The sequence below is a fragment of the Glycine soja genome, chromosome 18, assembly GCF_004193775.1.
Source record: "Glycine soja cultivar W05 chromosome 18, ASM419377v2, whole genome shotgun sequence".
Taxonomy (NCBI): Eukaryota; Viridiplantae; Streptophyta; class Magnoliopsida; order Fabales; family Fabaceae; genus Glycine; species Glycine soja.
The window spans coordinates 21137880-21163957 of NC_041019.1; the positions used below are offsets into that span (position 1 = coordinate 21137880).

Genomic DNA, 26078 nt, shown 5'->3' on the forward strand with positions numbered 1-26078 from the left:
GGCCAGTAATGGGTGCAACGTACTATGACTGGGAGGATATGTGTCAACAATATTTGGGTGTGGTTCCGTCAAAGGGAGAAGCACTAGTCGACTTTGCCATTAAAATTTAGTGGCTGCAAGATAATATGCCAATGCTTCCCACAAAACCAATACAACAACAGTTAAAAGCACATTGTAGAGCTTATATTTTATGGCTAATTAGTGGGGTTTTAATGCTAGACAAGGTGGGAAATCGAGTTCATTTGATGTACCTAACTTTGTTGGATAATCTCAAACGAGTTAGGCGCTATAGTTGGGCTCTGCTTGTCTTGCAATACTATACAAGGAAATGTGTAGGGCCACTGACCCTGAGGCGAAAACCATGGGCGGGTGTGCGTCATTGTTGCAATCTTGGGCATGGTATCACATGCCCTTCATTGCAACAAGAGTTAATCACAACCCAACGTATCCATTGGTTATGAGGTAAGATGAATCTCAAATTCATTGTTATATGATTAGTATAATATCTATTAGTTTAATATTATTCCATATACTAGATGGAGTGGCAGTGGGTTAAGCTTTCACTACTAAAACATTAAGTTTTAACATCGTCCTATTAACACCGGTTATGATAAGAACCAATGTAACGTAATACGCGGTGACATTTTTGAAAATAAAATATCTTTATTAACATCGATTATTTGAAAACCGATGTTGTAAGTGCTTAGACGACATCGATTTTCAAATAACCGATGTTAAAATCACGCTAAATCGTGCTGTTAACATCGGTTATTTGAAAACCGATATCGTCTAAGCACTTACAACATCAGTTTTCAAATAATCGATGTTAATAAAGATATTTTATTTTCAAAAATGCCACCGCGTATTATGTTACATCGGTTCTTATCATAACCGATGTTAATAGGACGATGTTAAAACTTATTTTTTTAGTAGTGTTATATTATTAATTTTTCTTATTCTGTCACTTTTTTATTAATTGTATTAAATTTTTAGTTTTTGTTTTTTATTTATTACATTTCAAACTAAGAAAATGAGAGGGATCCCTCTCTTCCCCAATAAATATAAAAGGAATGCTAATAAAATTGTTCAATTATGAATGTAATTATTTATAGTTTTAAAAATATAAATAATGAATTATAAAAGGAAAAATATTAATAATTGAAAATTTATAGTCAAATATTTTATAAATAGATAAAGAAATTATCTTCACAATGAAGACCATAAAAAAGATAATTATAATATTTATCTAAAAGTATTATTATCTTCAAAATAAAAATTATAAGTGGATGAAATATTTTTTAAAGATAAAAATATTCTAAATTTAAAATAACATATACAATATTAATAAAAAAAACTAGGGCGGGCAAGCTCCCTCCACACCCATTCACAGATTATATTCTTTCTTCTTTCATAGTATATATAAATTGAATTGTAAACATGATAATAAGGTAGGTCCGTGACGAATTTGACTGTTTTGAAATGAATCCACACAAACATTCCTTCACAAATAAATGTATATAGATCTAGAAATGAATCCAAAATAAGAAACAAGGAGGGAATAGTAAGGGTAAAAGATTAATATGGGTAGAAATGTAATATACATAATATAAAATAAGAGTGATTTAATATATATATATATATATATATATATATATATATATATATATATGTATATATATATGTATGTATATATCAAGTATGAGTATGAGAACACGTGAGTAGGTATATATCGATTTTTGTCCCCGTCTCTCAATTAAAAAAATTAGGTATTATCCATATAAATGTCTATGTTTAGTTAAAGTGAAGATTTTCCGTTAAAGTTAAGATGTGCGGGTCGTAATTATTCAGGTCTAATCTAAACTCTTTTTCTTTAATTATTTATATATTTTTTTAAAAATCATATATTGAGTTATTAATTATATTTTAATTACAAAAATATAATAATTAATAAAAAAATAACAAATTCAAAAGGTAAGCATTTAAAAATTAAACTAAAATTTTAAAATAAATTCTGTAATTTTAATTTTATTATTTCAGAATTATCATTTAAATATAACACACATTTATATTAATTATTGCATATTAGTTCATTTGAAAATAAAAAAAAAACTGTTTTTAATAGTAGAGTTTAACTTTTATAAAATTTTTATAGAATGTTGGTCAAAACAATTATATCTTCAAACAATTAAAATTTATTATTAATATATTTTATTTAATTATTATAAAAATAAAAAATTTATCATACAAAACATTTATTTAGACAATGTATATATTATTTATTATAAAAATGTCTAATAAATATTTAATAAGTATATTTTATGAGATATTTGTCACCATTCAATAAATAAATATTAAATCATCATTATATTTTCATGTAATGAATAGTTTTATTTTTATTTTCCTAACGATTCTCAAAATTAGGGATCAATGTTTATTATTATAATACTTAATTTACTGCTTTGAAAAAAAAATACTTTAAATATCGTTATCATTTACTGATTTATTAATCCAATCTCTTATTTTTAATAATATACTCAATTTTTTAAAAAATAATTAATATTTTTTATTTTATAAAAATGATGAATACAAAATATTATCATTATGTAATTTTATTTTTATTTTTATTTAATTTATTGAACATAATTCTAAAAGACACAAGCTTTTGTGCCTATGGTCTTGAATTGTAAACAGCCCGAGACTCCTGAACATGTGCCATCTGGAACCTAATTGGGACACATTTGGTGGTTCTGCTTTTTCTATCTTGGTCTTTATTACCAAAGAAAAATCTGCACTCCTCTAATTCTCTCTATTTTGTATATTCCGTTTCCAACACTCTCGCACCTTCTCTACTACCTAAATCATGCTAAATCGTGCTGTTAACATTGGTTATTTGAAAATCAATGTCGTTTAAGCACTTACAACATCGGTTTTCAAATAACCGATGTTGATGTTTTTAAATAACTTCTCGCGGCGAACCCTTTCTCGGCCACGAAAGTCATTCTCTCTCTCTCTCAACTCTCTCTAAACCCTTGAAGTACAAGTGCATTGGAGACAAAGGGGCCACCTTGTGTGGGTCTCTCGCTAGAGACAAAGGGGTCGCTATCGGTTGCATGCGCCACCGTATCAGAAACGGAAGACGCGTACACGCGTGAGCTAGAAACGGTTGGAGAAGCAAAAAAAAAAGCGTCAGAAAATGTTGCGCCACCTTGCTTGCTCTCTCGCGGAAGACAAAGGCTCGGTAGGGTACATAATTTTGTTGTTATCTCTACCCACTTTAATAAATAACTTGGAATGTGAGGCTGGTAAGAGTTTTGGTATGCTTCGATTAACTTCATTGATGTGGTAAGTGGAGTATGCACTCAAGGTGTTTGTTTAAATGACTGATTCATTGATGATCGTTAGTTTGGTTCAGTATAGATGCTCGTTAGTTTAGTTTTTCTTTCCCCCTTCTGTTTCTTAGTATCGGTACATGCTTCTCTTCTTACCTTAACCCTAACTACACTATTTTTTTTTCTTTTTTGCTCTTTTGGGTCGATTCTAGGTTTCTCTGGTCGTGTACTTGCAGTGTGCAAATGGGTTTGTTTTTATAAGGCTTGAATGCTAAATGGGTAGGGAAAAATCGTAAGTTTTGTTCCCTAATATCATCTATGTCTGTTGTGAAATAAATGACTTTTTTATTTCATGAGATTGCATGAAATGGCTAAATCATTTGAAAAAGAAAGTGTTATTGTGGCAATATGTGAAAATAGAAAACCAAAGCATATATATCATGTCTATTCAGTATTCACTATTACTTTTGTTCACCTTTTTAATTCATTTATTATGTTACAATTTTTCTCTATTTCCATTAGTTGAATTTACTTTATAAGATCACCCTTGAAGCACAATTGTGACCCCCCCCCCCCAATTCAAAAAACTCCATTCGTTTACTTTATAATAGAAAACAAATGTTGTTAGTGCCAGTTAACATCGATTTTTTAAAAAACTGATGTTAACTGTGGAGGTTAACATCGATTTTTTTAAAAAACCGATGTTGATATATAGATTTATAACTTTCTTTTTTGATAGTTCTTATCATATAACATCGGCTATTTAAATAATCGATGTTGTATTTATTCGTTAACATCAGTTTTGGAAAACCAATGTTAACGATAATACTTTCAACATTGGTACTTTTAACATCGGTTAATAATCTATGTTGAAAGTCTTAAATAACCGATGTAAAAACCTCATTTTCTAGTAGTGTTTACTGACACACCACATGGAGATGTCGTCGGTTATAGAATAAGCTTAGACAACATGACCCCTGAACATGTAATAAATATTAAACTATTGATTACGTAAAAATTTCGTTGAGGTTTGTGTTTTTAATAATTAATTAATTATTCAAATGTATTATTTCAGTTCTTGTGGAATCCATATCTCTAATTTTTGGAGCTTATTGAGTCAAGAGCTTTCAAAGACTCCTCCATATGGTCAACCTGCACCACACTAATTTGTTTCTCAATAGTAAAATGACAATAAGTGGATATAGTTAAACTTTAATTCTGGCTACAACAAAGCATACCAGATCCCTCAAAAAACATGGACAAACTTTACAAAATCGACATGCGTGGTCAAACTGACACAAGTTGGGCTGAAAAAACATGCAAAGTGGATAGGGTATTGGCAACAATGTCAATCAATGGTTTTAGAGGGACAACCAATTATAGGACATGCAAAGCTTTTTGAAGAATACCTGGCATGGTATCGAAGTAATTCTGTTATTTTTTTATGTATGCAATCGCCAACTGGAGCGTCAATAAATGTAGAATTTGGTCAATCCTCATGGCCAACAAACATGATGCAAACAAAATCTAATCCTATATACACACCAATTCCCCCCGAACACGGATTACGTTCCACCTTGTCCTTCGAACATGGACTATACTCCACCAATTGTCTAACCTGATGAATTCATGACAAGGCAAAAAAGATATATCGTGTAACAATTTTATCAAGAAATTTATAGTAAAAATAAAAAAAACTATGTTATCGACACTTAAAACAATGTTTAAGTGACCATGTTTTGCAATTTATAAAATTTATCTCCAATATATTAAAAATATCTATGGCAAATTTATTTCATATTTTTCACGTCAAAGAATAAAAAATATATATATCATGTAACAGTTTCATCAAGAAAGACCTCAAATGAATAGTAAAAAAAAACCTGTCATCGACACTTAAAAGAATGTTTAAGTGGTCATGTTATGCAATTTACAAAATTTATCTCCAATATATTAAAATATCTATGACAAATTTATTTCATGGTTTTCACATCAAAGAATCTAAAAAAGTATATTGTGTAACACTTTTATCAAGAATGACCTCAAATTAGTAGTAATAAAAAAAAACTATGTTTTCGACCCTTAAAACAATGTTTAAGTGATCATGTTATACAATTTATAAAATTTGTCTCCAATACATTAAAAATATCTGTGACAAATTTATTTCATAGTTTTCACGTCAAAGAATCTAAAAACCTTGTGCGAACGATTCAAACTATTTTTTTTATTATTACTGCTCAACACAATGACCCTTACCACATCTCGAGGCCATGTGCTGGACAAGCTCACATGTCATTTACCAGTGCATGTGACTGCACAGTGAACACCTAAACGCAACTGAGAAATTCTATAAATACCACTACTAGCTGAAGACATTCGTATCACTTTCAAATATTCATCTGAACCCTTATCACTATATGTCACCTAACTGCATGTTTTTGTTTACTACAACTGTTAAATGTGCAACACTAATTAGGGCACCACCTTCATTAGTAACAATACAAAAACTTTCATGGTCAACAAGGCCATATCCAACATCTACTCTTTTGATACCTCATGGTCAACTTTCATGGTTGAACTTGTTTAACAAAAAATAAACATTAAACCACACCAACATATCCAACATCTACTCTTTTGATACCTCATATTTGAGCCAGGACAACCACATATGTACACGTGTTTTATTATGGGAAATGATCTTGATGTTCGACAAATGTTCAACATTTTTTACAACAACCCAACACTACCATTTGTGGAGTTATTTGCCATTATTTTTAACAATAATAACCCACCAAATAACCAACATGATTCAACCTCCAATCTTGAGGACCTATTAGATGAATATGAGAGCAGTGCAGATTGTTGAGTGAAAGACCATGGTAGTGATAGTGACTCTAGGCCGGAAGGATGTAACATGTCTCCTTCCCACAAACCAATATTCAAACAAGTTTGGTAATATGAGAATGATCCATGTGTTAGTTGTTTCTGCTTTGTGCTTTTCCTGTGGTGTGCTATGTCGGTGTTCAGTGCTTTAACATCATGTCGTTGTGAGTTTGCATTGCCTACTACATTCCGTTGTTGTTGTTTGTAGTACTTATTTTACGTAATAAAATAAATCATTTGTTTCAATTTATGTTAACAACAAAAATAAAATAAATGACAACTCCCTAAAACACAGACACTTGAAATTTATAAGTTTGTGCAAATTAATCATGTTTCTATTATTTACAGAAATCTAACATTGAATTGACAACTCACAATTTAAATTTAAGTCTAAAAGTAATAATGCACATCTAGTATACCATGTACCAGAGTAAAATGACATTCGCAATTGGCAACACTTTGCAATTTACCTAAGTCTCTGAAAAAAAATAGATGTTTCACCAACAAAACTGACATTGAATTGATAACTCATAATTTAAATTTAAGTCTAAAAGTAATAATGGACGTCTAGTGCACCATGTACTAGAGTAAAATGATATTCTAAATTGACAACCCTTTGCAATTTACCCAAGTCTCTAAAAAAACAATAAATGATTCACCAACAAAACTGACATTTAATTGACAATAATGGAATGGTACACCAGGTAGTAGAGTAAAATCACAGTTGAAATTGACAACACTATGCACTATATCGATAAAAGCAAAATTAGAATAATGACATGTCTCAATCAACATTGGATTCCAAATAAGCCTCTACCAGAAAGATAATTCTAACCTTAAGAGATTCCAATACACATCAATGGGGAAAATATTCAAACAACTATAAATAACACCAAACACCCTCAATACAACCACACACTTCCACACAACATACCTTCACAAACCAAATTCAATCTCAATATTATGACATTCTTGGAAAAAACAAGCACTCAGACCATTGGTAACTCGAAATTAGCATTCATTTTTCCAAATGGATCAATCAAACACAACCAAATTGGTGTTTATTTTCAATGTCCTACTCTAATACCAATTTGAGTTCCTAATGAGTGTTCTTTTGAGACACTCAAGAGTAGAATGCACAACACCTTTTAGCTAATCAATGACCAATTTGTGCATGAAATCTACTACTGACAGTCATCCATAGATGCAAGTCACCAATCTTTTTTTCATTCTCAGCAATTGAAAAATGATGATGATGTTTGCACAATGTTAATGTGTAATGAGCAATACCATTTTGTTGGCCCTATAGAATTATTATGTACCATCAATATAACACCCGATGGTATACTCAACCTACTTCGATCCACCATCAGTCTTACCCATGATGCAATGTTGTATTACAATGGCAAGTGGAAGGCACCACGACAAGGTAGTTTTTTGGGTTAATCTTTCACTAAAACAAACCCAATAAGATTTGAAATTCGTTTGCGATGCAACATTGAAACACTCAAGGATGTCATCAAGCAAGTTGCGCCTCTAGGGGCTCTCTCTAATGGAATTCACGAATCATAGGTGGTCAAACAACTGTTCTTTCGACAGACAGACCATGCAAAATATTCAAAAAAATTAATCAAATATGAAATAACAGAGTTAAAAAATGATGAAAACATGTTAAAGGTGCCAACATGTTGCGATAACCGATTCAGATGTTGCACATGATGAACAACTCACTAGAATGATTCAAATGGAAGAAGACATATCCATTGCACAACATCTTGCAAACTATGATTAGTTTCGTCATTTTTGTGTTTTAATTGTTATTGTTAGTACGTTCCATTATTTTCATTTTATTATGTTCTGTTTATTATGTTTGTCTCTTTGTATCTCATCACAATTACCTTAGTGTTCTAATTTCTATGTATAATATAACTGAGATGACCTAACTATTTATTCGTTGTGTTTTTAATCAATTTATTTTTTTAATCATTTCCCATTTTTTAATTTATTTTAAGAGTGCTAATTAATTTTTCTCATTTGTAATTAATGTACACAAGGAAAAGAAACCGCCAATGAAACAAAAATTGAACGTTAGAACAATTCACAACATGTTCAAGTGTCTTAACTTTGCAATTTATTTAAGTACCTATATGGTAATTAAAAAATTATATCATAATTTAATCTAATTATTTTCATGTCAAGGAATCCAATGAAACAAAAATCAAAGCTTAGGAAAATCCACAACATCTTTATAATCGTAGTAGGAAAACAAAAAAAAATTAATTTTAACCACTTAAATAAAAGTCCAATTGCGTTAGTTTTACAAATTATTTAAGTATCATTGTGAAAAAAATATATGATAAATTAAACAAATATAAATATTAATTTGTGTTAAATTATAGTTTTTTATATTATACATTTTAATAAAATTATTAAAAAATGGCATAAAAGGAAAAGAAAACATTTTTTTTATTATTATGTGCAAATACACATGTTAAAATACTACTTAGAATTAATTTTTCCTTAATTATATTCTATATTTTTATTATTATGAATTTATTCCCTTTATATATATTATTTTATTATATTAAAAAATATACTTTTCTTAAAAAGAACAGTTAAGAATTCGGGTTTGGGGGACCCAAGTTCTTTACTTGGCTTTGCAGAATTTTTGAAATATCAATTTAAATTCGGGTCCCCCAACCCAAATTTACATTTTGAACTGTAAACACGTATGTTTCTGTTAATAATAAATGCACATGTATGTTTATGTATATATTATATATTTTTGTATGTTTATGTGAAAATTTCCTCAAAATTGTACACCTGACTACATTCACTCAACAAACATGATTAGTAACATTAGTAACATGGTTGATTTTGTTTTAGAAGTACTTAATTATTACTAGGGTAAATAGTCGTTTTCGTTCCTGGAAGTGTAGGACAATGATAAATTCGTTCCTAAAAGATGAAAAATTAAATTTTAGTCCATAAAAGTGACAAAAATGTGACAAATCCATCCTACTGTTAACTTTCTTTTGTTAGTGTTAATAGATCCACCTATGTGACACATAGGGATGAAAATGTCACAAAAATGTTGTCACATCGCTGCTGAGTGTGTTGGACTAATTTCCATTAAGTTTTGAATGGACTAATTTGTCAGTAAAGATTTCTTTACGACACCCATTATTCTTAGGAGAAAAGAAGCACCTAACCATCGACATCCTAGAAGTTAAAGCTTGTTCCAAATCCCTTCAATTCAATCTCTTTTACCGCTTTTGAATTCGTTTCACTTCCTAAGCAATCCTAAACAACTTTGAACATAGATCAAATATTTTTTTTTTAATTTCACAATCAATTGCATTGAAAGTACAAGTATGACATTACAAACACACTAGTAATTCAGTAGCTATCACATTGAATCAAATGTTAGCCATAATCAACGGGAAGGCGTAGAACAAGAGATAAGACCCTTTCTGAACAAATATGAAAACTGAAAATAAAAACACCTAAGCTATGAAGCACCGACACAGACACGGACACGTGGACACCTGTAATGTTGAAAATGTAGGACACGAACACAACTATATATATATATAATTAAATAAAATAAAATTACATAAAATTAAATATGAGCGATATGCATAAAAGATCTAAATTGAAAATCAAGATTTATATATTCATCATCATCTCAAAAAAACTTTTCCTATGATAATGAGTCACAAAAAATACTAAGAGACCTCATTATACAATTTGTACACTTTGTTTCTTTACAAAAAAAAAATTATAAAGCAAGATGATGAATTAGCAACTTCAAGTCTTCAAGAATTCTACAAACTAGCAATCATCATTGAAAAAGACACCCTCTAACTCTGGTTCATCTAAAGACAAATTAGAAATTTCAAGAATACCACAATCATTAAGTAACCCAAAATCATCTCCAGCTACATCTCACATTTTAGTTTCCTCTTGATGATATTGTGGAGTATTCCTTGAGAGAAGTCGTAGGTTGCTATGAACAAATACTAAATCTTCAGCTCTAAGTGGTGCCATCTTGTTTCTCTTTAAAGAATGAATAAATGAATATGTACTCCAATTTCTTTCACAACAAGAAGATGAACAAGGTTGCGCAAGTAGCTTAAGGGCAACCTTTTGAAGTATTGGAGCATTAATGCCATGAACTAGCCACCAAGCTTTTGGATCCATTTGACCTCTATCATTTAAAGAATCAAGATCATCAAAACCTTCTCTTCCATCCGAGAAGTTGGCAAACTCAATATTCACTTTCCTCCTTACATCCACATCAAGAAAGAACCTCTTGAAGCATTTTAATCTTTCACGAATGAATTCCATGTCTTGATGTGGAGGAACTCGATTAGAATCTTCACTTAGCCATTCATGACTATAATATCTACAATTAAAAAAAATATATACATGATTAAAATTTATGTAACTCTAAAAAAAATGTAAGTAAAAAAGTATAGAGTCAATTACCTAGGATTTAAAGAATGAGCTAAACAATGGATATGAGTGCTACTCTTAGTCCAACGGTCAATTAATATGGAGTGCACTACCTCATAAAAGGTTGATCCTTTACTCTCCTCCTTTCTCTCATACTGATATATGGCATTCTTCTACTTTTCAATCATTGAATCCCACATCTCATATACTAGATGGAGAGATGAAGCTTCCGTATCCGTTCTTCTAAGAACATCATAGATAGTGCTAGTGAAAGAAAGAATATAATCAACATTATCCCACCATTTATCATCCAACAAAGTATCTTTCACAAATTTAGCCTTTGCAACATCATCTTCCCTATAAGAAGACCATTGGTCACTAATGACCATCTCTTGGAGTCCTTTCTTCAATTGCTTGAATCTCTTGAGTATTACAATAGTGGAGGCAAATCTTGTTGGAGCAATGGATAGTCTCATAGAGTGACTCATTACAAAGTTTTTCACAAACATTGCATCACCTGTAATTTGGGTGATCCAAGAACATTCTTCATAAGTAACATTGTTTTTTTTTTTTGTATTCTTGGCTGCACATATGTTCTTCAAAGCAAGATTTAATGTATGGACAACACATGGAGTCTAATAGATGGAAGGAAACTCAACCTCAATTATTAAACCTGCTGCTTTACAAATGGCTGCATTATCCGTCACTATTTGCACAACATTTGAGTGCCCAACCTCCATAATTACCTCCCTCATATGTTTGGCAATGAAATCCTTGTCTTTGATCTCATTTGAACAATCAATGGCCTTCAAAAACATAGGTCCACTCTCCGTGACAACCATGAAATTAATAAGAGATCTTCTTTGCGGATCACTCCATCCATCACTAACAATGCTCACACCCTTCTGGCTCCATGCATTTTTAATTGGTTGTAACAAATTCTCCACATGTCTTCTATCATTTTGAAGTAATGTTGTCCTTAATTTATTATAACCTAGAGGTTGGTAACCATTGATCTGATTGTTGGCAGCATAGGCAAATGCCTTCCTATAATGAGGATTTCTTGCTAAATGAAAAGGCAGCCCCGAAGAGTAAAACATCCTAGCAATTTGATGATCAAGTGTCTCTCTAGCTTTCAAATTAAAGGCATTTTCTACAGATGATGTCTTTCATCTTCAACAAACTCTAAAACATCCTAGCAATTTCATGATCAAGTGTCTCTTTCTACCTTTTGACAAACTCTAACTCCCTTTGCCGTCATCTTCAACAAGTGTGCCCCCACTCTAGTGTAAGACCCATTAAAGGTAAAATCACAAATATTGCATTTTATCTCATAATTTCCACCACCACCTACACTTTTTATCTTTGTAACATAGGTCCATAAAGGTTTGGTATCATCATCTTGTTCTTTAGCTTGACTAGGACTAGAGGCACTCATCTCTACAACAATTTAAAAAAATAAAAAATGAATGTAAACAATTTCAAAGTAAAAAACAAACAACAAAAAGAAATTTCTAATCAATGTTGTTCTTGTCTTATTGGCCATGTTGTAGCTTAATTTTATTCAAAATAATTTTAGTTTTTGTAAATTATTTTTTTTTATTTTTTGTTTTTTAAACAATTTAGATACCTTTTTTAGAAAATAATTTTTTAAGAATAAATAGGAAAATAAAGAAACATTTAAATTCATAGAGTTACTACATTCAAATTACTTTTTATATTTTTTGAACAGCACAAAGAAAGAGAAAGAGTTAACACATAAAATAAAGAAGCAGCAGATAAAAAAGAAAGAAAGAGAAATTTGCTTTTTACAATAAAATAAAGAAGTGGGGTACATGCAACAATCAGCGGATAACAATTAACAACACAAAGAAAGCCAATGGATAACAACACAAATATAGAGAAAGAGAGAGAATGTGTAAAAAGTTTAAAGCCATTTGAACAAAGTGGAACCACACTAAACACAGACAAATCAGAGGTGAGGGACCCAAGGCACATCGTCATCAACCCTTCAAAGGTAGCGAGAAAAACCAGAGGCAGCGAGAAAAACCAGAGAAGAAATAGGGAGCAAGGGCCTACCTACACGGGGAAGGAAACGGACGTGGCACTGTGCAACAATGGAGGCGCTTGCGGGAACAGCAAGGAGAAGACGTAGAAGAGCTATTCTTTTGGTAAGCATTTTTAAATAAATAATAAAAATACCTAAGGCTTGTTGGGCTGCGACGCGTGTGTCTACTTGGTGGGAGGCGTCCAACCGCGTGTGTTTTACTGTTCAACAGTGTCCGGTGACGGCGGAGATGGCGGAGGCAACGGACACCCCGTCGCACCGGAGTCGTACCCGCATGTGTGTCTGGTGCGAGTCCGACCCGGGACACGTCGATGATGAGCCACGTCTGTGCTTCTTAGCACCTAAGCCTCTTTTGTTAATAAAGAGCTCCTTCATGGAGTCGAGCCTGTAAAGGACAGTGGTTGGGTTGTCTCTGAAGGGGATGGCAGCAATGTCGTTGATGAGTACGAGGTTGGCGAGGTAGCTACAAGCGTAGTTGAGAGGGGAGTCGAGGGCTGAGTGGATGGAAGTGGAGATGAAGCCAAATATGACATCATCTTCAAAGGGGGTAGATTTGGAATTTTAGGTAGGGGAAGGAGGTGGAGAGGTTGTGGTTTAGGAGGAGGCTCGGGAGGCGACAGTGACAAGGTGGAAGATAATGTTTTCGGGGGTGGGAGGAGTGTTGGAGGACAAAGAGGATGATGACCATGAAAGGAGGCTTGCTGTCAAAGGAGAAGGTTGCTGTCAAAATATATTTGCCGACAAATCAGTGCATTCAAAATTTATTGACATATTAGCCGAGCATTCAGTATTTTCATGAAATTTTCATCCTTAGGTGCCACATTCATAGATCCATTACCCTTAAGGAAGAAAGTTAATGATGAAATATATTTGTTGTACTTTTGTTTCTTTCAAAAGTTAAAATTTAATTTTTCATGTTTTAGAAACAAATTTGTTATCATCTTATACTTTTAAGGACAAAAATAATTATTTATTCTTACTATTATTAGAAATTTTGATAATCTTATAACATTATTAGCCTCTTCTAAGATCAAGTCAATCAGCATTAGACAATTTAATAACCTCTTTCACTATTGATTACCTGTAGATAATTGATTCAATAAAGTTCATTTATTCTTAGAGGCATCTTCAATGTGTTTATATAAATAATCTAATTTATGTCGCTTCAATCTTAAGTAATTCAATTAATTTTGTTTAATGTGTATTTCTATTAACAAGTTGTTTAACTCATAAATATTCTATTTTCTCTCCTATATTTAATATAAAGTTAAGCAACTCATGAGCAATAATTCTTTATATAAGTAATTGGATTCTTTTATATATATATATATATATATATATATATATATATATATATATATATATATATATAAAAGGACTTTCATATCAATTTATAAAAAATTGTATAATTCTATTATTTATTTTTATTTTAAAAAATCATATTATTATAAATAAAATGCATTATGAATAACATGAAATAATAATACAATAATATTATAAACATTGAAATTATGAGTTTATATGACTGTAGTGAGAGATTTGCGAGGGATGTATTCCTTAACTATATCATTTATCCATTTAGTGAGGGAATAACGACCACATATTGATAGTTATCCAAATCATCGCTAATTAGCAATGGATTTGCGAAAGTCATGTATCCATCACCATTTCCTCGCTAAGTAGTGAAGGATTTGAGGGAAACAATGTTCCTCGCTAAATCACGATTTTCTTGTCGTGAAGGTATGTTCATCTATTTTTCTTCCATTTCATTACCTTCTCAATCAACTTAAATATGTCGGAAAAATTCTCATGTGTGTGTGTAAGTAATTAAATCCTTGTGTTGTAGCTATATGTGTGTGTAAGTTATGCAACTGATAGTCATTGCTTTAATGTTTATGTCTGAAACTTATTCATAGGCGAGTATTTCCATGGCAAGCATGGAAGATTAACATATGGAGTTGATTTGAGCAAGGTACGTTGACTTGGTGTATTTCAGGTAGCTGAACCAGTAAAGTTGTTAACCCTTGCTAACTTATCAGGCTTTTCTTCTTTTGGTTATTTCTAATTCAATAGGTCTGGTTTTATTGTTGTACATGATATTTTCTCTATGACTTTCTTCATGCCTCTGACAATTACCAATTTCATTGATGTTTTCTTAAAAAAACTCATTTGGTTGATCTATGGTTTACAAGTATTTTGCACTTAACATCGTTATAATGCCACTTCTTAATTGTTGTGTTGTCACTTCTTGGTGTACTGTATTGGGGAAGTGAATACAAAGTTTTCTTAGTAATGTTTTAACTTAAGGATGGTTATAGATTTGGGATAAGTTGTAAGAGTCATTTAGTCATTGAAATTGGTTGTACTATGATAAGGCATAGTTATTTCTACCAAGAAAAAATGTCAATTAAGAAAATAACCAATTAGCATTTGCTTTAGTTATTTCTTCCAATCAACACTAAGAATGCTAGATTGCTTGAGATATTTGTGAGCAAGGGTGTGTAAAAAAATTGGGCCGAGATGAATCGGATTGTAACCAACTCGGCCCAACCCAATTTTGTGTCCAAACGAGGTTGCAACAAAAACCTGTCCTAATTTAAAAAGAGTTTGGGTTTGACCTACCCTGTATCTCCATAGGCAACAAGTGACCCGAATTGCACTCTCTCGTGTGCCCTGGCCTGTTGTTGTCAATTGCATCTCCTCTCTTCTTAGCTCTTGCATTTGCTGTCACAACTCTTGACTCAATCTATCGTAGACTCGCATTTTGTAGACTCATGCGCTCTTGGTTTCGTTCGCGTTTGGCTTTGTTTGTTGACTCATTGTCTCAAGTAATTTCGAATATCCTTTTTCATTTTTTTTCTTGTGATTTTGTGATTTCTATTTTTTGAAGACCCTTTTGAGTTTTGCTTAATCTGTGCTTGAACTTAAGTCTTAGAGGGTTTGTGTGTGTTGGCAAAGTGTGACGAAGAAGTGAAAGGAACAAATCTACTTTACTGGGGAATGTTTATGTTCAAATCTTTATAAAATTAATCTGTTTCATGACCATATTAGAGGTCTTGCTGCATATTTTTTCTATTTTTTGAACTTATGGGTGTTGTAGTAATGCATTGGTGGAAACTCTAGAGCTGATATATTCAAGCAACATGGTGAGACTTTCTTTCGTAATAAGGAGGTCAGTTGGAAAGCATTATGATTTTAGTTGTTATACTCTTTAGTGTTAGAGAGTGTGTTTAGTTGTATTGAAATTCTAGATTTTCCTGTTTGTTTAATCTCATCCAACATCTTCATTGTCATCTATCTTCATATTATCTTATATTATAAGCAGCAGTGGTGCTAGATTGTTTTAATTGGATTGGCCACATAGGAAAAATAGGCTTGCATATTTTTTTAGTCCTTGAAAATATGAATTTTCATTTTAGTCCCTTTATTTGTTTTTAATTCTTACATTTAGCAATGTGTTTTTGGTCCTTTATTAGAGACTAAAAGCACATAATTTTAAACCAATTGAGATCAGATTTGGTGGAAGGGGCTAGTCATCCTCAAAGTAGCAATTCAAGTAATTATTATCAGTGTCTTTGATGGCCAGACATGTCTGTAATTGTTGCATGACACTTCCTTGATTTTATAGACTAGGTAAAAGTCACTAATTCACGTGTCATAAGCATACTAGGACTTAGTTGACTCTGGTAGATAACTTTTACTATGGATATATTGGTAAAATTTTATGAGGTATGATTAGCATCGACATGCAGTTGTTAATATATATATATATATATCTAATTTTTTTAATTTCCTTAATGTTGAATTGTCTGAAAAATGTGATGTCTACTCTATTGCTTTGGAATTGTGACACTAGAAACATCTGCCAATGCCATCTAGTCAAAACAAAATGGATAATGATGCTCAAGGTTATTTTCCCATATGAATTGAACCTGAATATTACCTCTACATTTCTCTCCATCATGAAATTAAATTTTTTTTCTTCATATTTTGGTAGCTTCATATGCAATTGCATTTGACTTTCATGCCTATAGTAATTAGGTTTAGAAAATTCTAGTGTACACAAGGGGAAATCATTTCTATTTGCTAAAGCGCGCTAGTGTTTGAAGTGTTTCTCTTGGCATTCATAGTATTGCTCCATACAAGTTAAAGGGCATCGAGAGGGCATCAGAACTTTCAGTTTGCTGGAACAACAAAGTCAATAATACTGGTAAATACCTATTGTGGGTTTTTTTTTTTGAATAACTAGCTGGACCAAAACACTTTTGCATTAGCATTGCCATTGTTTGTGTGATACCGCCTCTCATAATGCATTAACAGGAGATTAAGGAAGCCAATTTTGATTTCTTGCTTCCATTTTTATTTCTTTTATTAAAATGAAGAAGTATTACTTGTAGATGAGGTTACATATATAATTATGCTTATGGTGCTTATTATAGATCTTGTTTTGTTTGTTGTTATTTATCAACATGGAAATATGGTGGCAACTCATATAATTATGCTTATGATTCATTGTAAAAACAAACAATTTTTTTTTAAATTTGCAAAAAAAACATTGGTTGATCTAAAATCGATGTAGAAAGTGTCTTTACAACATCAGTTTAGGCTAAAACCGATGTTATAAAAGCACTCAACATTGGTTTTGTCAAAAACCAATGTTGTAAAGACATTTTCTACATCGGATCTTCAGAATTGGTGTAGAAAGTGTTTCAGGATTTTTTTGCCACATTTCTACATCAGTTTTAGCCATAGTCAATGTAGATAATGATTTTCAACATCGATTTTAAAATCGATGTTGAAAATGCCTACTTTCAACGACAGTCGTTTCAACATCAGTTTTAGAACAAATGTTGAAACTCTTCTAAAATTGATGTTGAAGCCCTTTTATGTAGTAGTGGAATAAAGAAACTTCATTATCCTGTGGCTTAAGCTTTTGTCTTCAAAATTAATCCAATCTCATGAACATTCCTGATATCCAAATGGTCATGTTTATGTATCTAATTCCATTAATTGAATGTCTATTTGTAGCTTACATATAACATACAACTTTGTCAGAGGTGCTTACTCATACTGGACTTTGGAACTCCATGACCTAGTTGCTACATTTTCAGGCAAGACTTTTAACATTTTTTTCCTGTTTATTTTCAGCTGAGATAAGCAAGTTTTTACTATAATATGGGGATGACTTGTCAATATATTAAGCATGTTTTATTATAATTCTGTATCAATTATTGATCTTCATTGGGTTAAGTTTAGTAACCTAGGAATTCTTTTAATTAGGATGAAGTGAGGAACACTATTAAGGCGGTAAATAATATACTTGTGTTCTTTTCAAATGTAGAATCACTGGATCGTCTAAATGGATGAACATGATTGTGACACCTTCTACCTCACACACATATATGTAAGAAATGAAATGTAAATGCGGAACTAATTAAAAGTTCATCAAACACATAGTATATAAAAACATTTTTAAGGATAAAAGGTTCACATTCACTTCTCAAGTTTCAAAATAGAATTAGCTCAAATAAGAAAATCGAATTGTCTCGGCTCAAAACACGACAGACCAAGTTTATGAAAAGAAATTCAACAAATAACGAAAATCATAAAACAACTACACTGTTCATGGAATATAACATGTGAAATAAAAGCCCCATGGCCTAATGTCACATCTATCAGAGCATTTCCTTGAGAAAGACTAAACCTTTCCACTGCTAATTATGAGTATATTTTGGGATTAAATTATATAGAAATTTATAATTTTTCTCTCCTAATTTTTTCTTTTTGAGCAAATAATTGTTAAATTAACATCATTTAAGTTTTTGTCCAGAGAATCTTAAAAGTGACGAATTTATGATGCTTAGTGAATAAAATAAAGCCCAGGAAAGCGAGCTAATTAATGAAAGCAAAGCTAATTAAGATAAACAAGCTAATTGAGGAAAACATGGCTAATTAAGGAAAGACAACTAATTGAGGAAAAAGGCTAATTATGGAAAGAAGACTAGTTGAAGAAAGTATGACTAATTAAGGAAAGAAGAATAATTAAGGAAAGATCGACTAATTAAGGAAAGTAAAGGCGGGCTAAGTGCAAGAAGTCCGCTAATTTGCACCTATAAAAGAAGAAGAGAGAAGAAGGAAAAGACATACAAAAATTCCAATAGAATACAATTCCTTATAGAAGAAAAAAGCTAAAAGAAGGAGAAGCAAGCATTGAGAGTCATTTCTTCCTTCCATTCCCTTTCTTATCTTTTTTCCTTTTACTAAATATTTTCCTCTTGCAATTGTAAAATCTCCACAACAATGAGAGGCTAAACCCCCTTTGTTGTAAACTTGAGAACCAATTATTCTTGATATAATTTCTCTTCTTATCTATTTATGAATATTGCATTTGCATTATCTTTTTCCGTGCTTAATATTATTGTTTGTGGCTTGATCACCCATTTGCATGGTAAGTTTTAGAGGTAGCGTTGAAAAATGTTATTTTTTAATAGAACTGAGAAATGATATCTAAATAAAGTCATCATTAGGAATATGTTGATATTTGTTTAGCCTGTTATACATATTTATTCTAAATGCAATTTACTATTTTAGTTATGCAAAGAGATTTAGGAGAGAAAATAGATAAATTAAATTCTTTCATGCGAGGGACCAAAGTTAGAGTATACTAGTAGATGCATGTGTAAATTGGAATAATTATAAATAAAGAAAAATCATTAATATTGCATCAAGGAGTAGTTCTGGTAGGCTAAGTTTCCAACATTCTCATCTTTTGAATTTCCTTCTATAATAATATTGGATTTTCTCATTATTTTTGTCTTTAATTAATTATTTTAAATTATTGTTTAATTTTTTCTCTTGTTTGATTTAATTTTCTACCAATTTAAATTACTGTTTCTCTACAACCTTTCCAAATATTTTTTTAATCAAATATTCATCTATATAAGTACAAACAAAGTCCCTATGGATACGATACTTGAATTTCCATTTTAACTTTACTACTTGGGATACATTGCTGCACTTGTTAATCCATCAACAAGTTTTTGACGTCGTTGTCAGGGACTTTGTTCTTTGTACTTGGTATTTTGGATATTCTATTTTTAATTTTTAATTTTCCTTAATTTTTCAATAAAAATAAATAAATAAATAAATAAATAAAAATTCAATTTTTAAATTTTCTTTTTCACTCTTAATTTTAATCTTTAGTTTTAAATTTTTATTTTTCTATGATAACGTGCATGGTAATGTTTTTCTTTCTTGTATGTGAGGAAACAATTTTGTTCTATTGGATCTAGAGATTGAAGCAACGTGTAGAAGAAACAACGCTGCAAGAAGAAAGAGAGAACAACAAGGGAATCAAAAACCATCATCCTCTATATCATCTTCTTTTCCACATCCCAACTTTGAAAAACACATCATGACAGAAGATCGACTACAAAGGATCACCTTCGAGGACTACTCTAGTACCTTTACACTTTAGTATTTCACAAGCATAGCCCAATCCAAAGTTCAAGCCGCCAACATCACTTATCCACATTCTCTTATCTAGTTGATTCAAGGTAATCTCTTTCATGGGCTATCCAATGAAGATCCATATGCCCACCTTGCTACATACATAGAGATTTGCAACACAAGGGAAATAGTTGGATTTGTTGAAGATGCCATCCATCTCAACCTTCTCCTTCTCCTTAGCTGGTGAAGCAAAAAGATGGTTGCACTCATTCAAGGAAAATAACTTACGGACATGGGAAGAGGTTGTTGAGAAATTTTTGAAGAAATATTTTCCAAAGTCCATGACCGTTGAGGGAAAGGTGGAGATCTCTTCATTCCCCCAATTCCCCGATGAATCACTAAGTGAAGCTCTTGACCGCTTCCATGGTTTACTCTGGAAGACTCCCACCCATGGGTTTAGCGAGTCGGTTCAACTCAATATCTTCATTGATGGTTTGTGGCCCCATTCAAAGTAGTTATTTGATGCCTCAGTTGGTGGGAAGATCAAACTAAAGACACCTGATGAAGCTATGGAGTTGATTGAAAATATGATAGCCAATGGCCTTGCCATCCTTCATGATCGAGCCTACACACCTACAAAGAAGAGTCTTCTTGAGCTCACATAACAAGATGCACTACTAGCCTAGAACAAGCTTCTAGCCAAGCAACTAGAGACCCTCACAGAGATGATAATCAAGCTTCGTCAATAGTTGCAGGCAGTTCAACCTGCTCATTCTTCAGTCATGCACATTGGGGGATACAACATTTGTGGTGAGGCCCATGAGTCAGGCATGTGCATAGTCCAAGACGATGTATCCAAAGAAGTCAACTATATGACCAATCCACACCATCAAGGGTTCCATCAAAGAGAACTTATAGGATACAATCAGGGGGAAATTTCTCTCAAGGCCAAAGTTGGAGATCCCACCCCGGGAATAACTTCAACAAAAATCAAGGAATTTCATCTAAGTGGCCTTCCAATCAAGGGCCTAATTTATATGAGAAAACCACCAAGCTAGAAGACACTTTGAATCAGTTTATGTAGGTTTCTCTATCAAATCATAAGAGCACTAAGTCTTCCATCAAGAATCTAGAGGTACAAGTGGGCCAATTAGCTAAGCAATTGGCTGAAACATCCACAGACAATTTTGGGGCCAACACGGAGAAGAATCCCAAGGAGGAGTGCAAGGTAATTTTCGCTAGGAGTCAGAGGAGGAAGAATGTAGAGAGAGAAAAGAGAGTCGAGGGAGTATTGGAGGATGTGAGTAATGAGGAAGGAAAGAATAATAAGAGAGAAGATGGTGATGAAGAGAAAGAAGAGAGCAAGGAAAGGGGTGAAAAGGTCTTACCCACTAAGACCAAAAGTCAGTTAGCAAGGGAGGCTAGGAGGGAGACACCCATAGCCCCAGTAAAAGACATCCCTTATCCTTTGGTGCCATCAAAGAAAGAGAAGGAGCGCTACCTTGCCCACTTCCTCGACATATTCAAGAATCTGAAAATCACCATACCCTTCGAAGAGACTTTGTAGAAAATGCCCATGTATACACAATTTTTGAAGGACCTGCTCACAAAGAAAGAGAAGTATATCAATAATGAGAGCATCATGGTGAAAGGAAATTGCAGTGTTGTGATCTAGATAATTCTACCACAGAAGTTCAAATACCCAGGGAGTGTAACCATCCCATGTTTTATTAGGGAGGTGTCAATGGGTAAAGCTCTCCTTGATCTGGGGGCAAGCATCAATCTGATGCCCCTATCTATGTGTCGGAGGATTGAGAATCTAAAGATTGCTCCCACTAGAATGACGCTTCAGCTAGTAGACCGTTCGATAACCAGACCATATGGTGTAGTTGAAGATGTCCTTGTCAAGGTTTGCCAATTCACTTTTCCGGTGGACTTTGTGATAATGGATATAGAAGAGGATTATAATATTCCTCTAATACTGGGTCGTCCATTCATGCTTACTGCAAAATGTGTTGTGGACATGGGGAATGACAATTTGGAGATGAGTGTGGAGGACCAGAAAGCCACCTTCAACTTGTTTGAGGCAATAAAACATCCTAGTGATAACAAGACTTGCTTTAAGGTGGAGGCAATTGAACAAGAAGTTGACCTTGCTACGTGGCACTTGAAGTCAGTGTTTCTAGAACAAGATGAAGTCAAACCAGTTATGAATCCAGCAGCCCCTTCCATTTTCTTCCCGAGGCCAAGGTGAGTCAAGGCCCGAACCACTCCAGACACTCCACCTGCTCCACCTCCAGTAATCCCTCCTCCAACCACCTCTTCTACAACCAATAAGCCTTTTTCCTTCTCTTCCCAGCAAGAGCATCTAGTCCAGATGATGTAGAGCCTCCATCATTGCCATCTCCCCATCATCCAGAACCTGCACCAACTATCCATTCACCTTTTTATGGAGCCTCTATTGATGACGCCAGAGGCTTTTCTACAGTAGCTTGCATGGCTAGGAATCCAACCCTCTTCTGTAGGGGGTGACACCTCTGGCGTGGGTAACGATGAAGCTGATGATGATTACATTGTGGACATCACTACTGTACAAGAAGCTTGGGATCTAGGGCCCACACAAGATTGAGGTCTATTTTGATCATGATTTTTCTTTAATTTTATTTATTTGTCTATTTATTTTGTTTTGTTTTCATTTTCGCATATTTTATTTATTTTCATTTTAATTTCTTGCATTTAGGACAATTTAATTTCAGTAGTTTAAATTCAATCATTTAATAGTTTCAATTTAGTTTGAGGAATGATAGAGAAATAAGTACTTATTGATTGGTTGCACCATATTTTGAGTGAATCGATTGCATGAGTGAAACTAACTACATACTAAGGGATATTTTTGTGAATTATTGATTCTCGTGCAAGCAAGCATCAGTGTAAGTGATGAAGTGTGAACTAACAGTACAAGAGTGAAAATGCTAGTATTTTTGACAGAAAAGCATGGAATGAGAACCTTTATACTTCAATGAAAACCGGTAAGTTGTGTGAACTTTCAACTATGAGAGAACGACTGGTTTTAATTTTATGATTTTTCCTGATTCTTGGATTACTTGAAATGCATGTATGGTGTGGAAATGATCAAGGCCTTGCTTGTTATTTTATTCAGCTACTTAGCCAAAAAGTCATCCTGTGAATGAATGCATCCCTTGCACCCTTTATGAGCCTAATGTAAATTTTTTTTCATTGGAACCCAAGCCCAAAAATGTGATATTTACTAATTACCCTTTCTTAGGTTGTAAGAGAGTACTCATGGATCCAGACAAATTTGTCCCAAATTTGGGAGAATGTTTTTGAGTGATTTTCTATTGCAGGAAAATAAATATACAACACAAGTTAAATTGAATTAAAAAATATGGTATTCCTCCAGTCTACTATGAATGTTTTTACATTTGCAAAAGAAAAAAAAAGAGAGAAGATTTAAAAAATAAAAGCTGGGGTAAACCATCATCAAAGAAAATAAAGGTGTTGAAAAGAGTAACAAAGCAATAAGGTTGGTGTTGTGAAAAATTCTGAGTTGTGGTTTGTAAATAATTTGGGGGAATGAATGCTCTCCTAGATCCTGATCTTTGATTCCTAGAAAAACCATGATTTCTTTATTAGTACAACCATGTTACAAGCCTAATAAAGTCCTTAGTGATCCACATTGTGCATGTATGATAGCATTGACTGAGATGATGTGCAAAGTTGGAAATTTTATTATTCAATTGTTATAATTCAAACACTTTTACCACTTGTGGGATTGAGAGAAACACTAGCCTTATGAGGACTGAAGTTTGGAGATTATTCCCTGTGATTTGTCATTCTTGCTAACCATTTCATTTGAAGTACATCTTGTTCTGCTCCTTTCATGAACTTATGACATCTATGAAGAGAATTGGCAAATGAAGCTTTTTGGAATGTATGAAGTTATCTCATGAATTGTGATTGGTAAACTTTGAACTTTTTCCTTTTGCTTGAGGACAAACAAAGATTTAAATTTGGGGGAGTTTGATAACTGCTAATTATGAGTATATTCTGGGGTTAAATTTGGGAAAGTAAAGGCGAACTTAGTACAAGAAGCCTGTTAATATGTACTATAAAAGAAGAGAGAAGAAGGAAAAGACACAAAAATTCCAACAGAACACACACTACTAGAAAATAAGGTTTTTACATCGGTTATTTAAGACTTTCAACATCGGTTATTAATCGATGTTGAAAGTAATATCGTTAACATCAGTTTTTCAAAACTGATGTTAACTAATAAATACAACATCGGTTATTTAAATAACCGATGTTATATAATAAGAATTATGAAAAAAGAAAGTTATAAATTTACATATTAACATCGATTTTTTTAAAAAAAGATGTTGACTTCGATAGTTAAAATCAATTTTTTAACCGATGTTGTTTTTAAAACTTTTTTTTAATATGCTATCTATTTTTTCAATAAATTTAAAATTAACCTGCAAATTTTAAAACCAGACCACATAACATATAATTTTCATTATGTTTTAATTATACTCTTTTAAACACACACACACAAAAACGTTCAATATGTGAAGGAATTGCAAGATAGATGGAAAACAATTTTTACTATTCAAAGCCTAAATTTTTGCTTGACTCGGATGCTCTGCATTATTTAACATTTGCAAATAAAAATTGAATTACCCTAAATTCATCTTTAATCATAAACCATAGTTTCTTTATTGCAACAAGAAAGACGGAAAAATGAAGTATTTAAAGCAATTACCACCATCACTCGTTAAAATAACCAGCCAGAAACAGGCTCAACTACTAACAAACTTTTGCTATCAAATCTCAAGTAACAAAAATGCAAAATGTATTCCTGCTCCTGCATATGTGCAACTGTATTTAATTTTCATGAAATTTGTTGTGTGGTCAAAGCTTTCATGAAAATTGTTTCACAAATAATGTGAGTAAAACCATAATTCCAAGTTAAAAGCAGACCTTGATAAATGACAACTAATTATGCATGAACATTTGTTGTTTGACTACAAAAACTAGAATACCCAACGAGCCAATGACCACAAGAATAATGAAGAAGACCTCCAAATCCAGTATTACCAACTAACATGAATATGAGGCTTGCTAGTCAAAATATTAGAATATTAGAACATTTTAGTTTTTGCACCTCGTTATTAATTTTAAGTATTTATAAATGAGTGATATTAATTCATATTAAATTTTGAATATTTACTCGTAACAATTGCACTCTTATATGCACCTCTTCATTAATTTTAACTATTATTTTAAAATTATTCTCATTTAAATTAAATAATTTTTTTGTTGTTTCTTTCCTAATTAAATATTTTGAAAGGGAAGTTAATTCATTTCGAAATTAAATTCAATATTTTCTTAAACTAAATTATTGGAATTAATTTCTATATTACTTTTAGTATCGACGTAATTTCATAGGAAGTGTTTGGGCTGACTTTTTTGGAACTTAAAAGTTACTTTAAATTTTTAAAATTTGATGTTAGAAAGGAGCTTTAAATTTAAAATTAAATATATTTGGTAATTGTAGAACATTTTATTTTAAGTTAAAACTTGGGTAACGTGTTAATGGATTTTAGGATTTAAAAACAAAGAAAAAGGAGAAATAAAAGCTACAAGCCCCAGAAACTAACCTATTTAAAAGCTTCTTTTGTTAAAGTTTTCCTCATAAAAAAGAAAAAGGAAAACTTTTTTAAAAGCTCATTTTCTTAAAATTCTATTTTGCTCAATTTCTCCTTTTAAGGAGAAGGGAAGCCCAATTTGAGCTGGGACAAATACTACCTTGACATGACACGATATCTGGAACCTACGTAACAATTTGTATCCAGTGTTTATGATATCAG

At 32.2% G+C, this 26078-nt stretch overlaps 1 protein-coding gene across 1 annotated transcript; it reads right to left on the bottom strand.

Moving 5' to 3' along the window:
- Positions 1 to 10843: 10843 nt before the first annotated feature.
- LOC114397084 lies at positions 10844 to 11770 on the bottom strand. Its single transcript, XM_028359208.1, has 2 exons — positions 11344 to 11770; positions 10844 to 11187 (listed from the first exon to the last, which is right to left on the bottom strand). The coding sequence occupies exons 1-2, from the start codon at positions 11768 to 11770 to the stop codon at positions 10844 to 10846; spliced, it is 771 nt and encodes a 256-aa protein (XP_028215009.1).
- Between the last annotated feature and the right edge of the window lie 14308 nt (positions 11771 to 26078).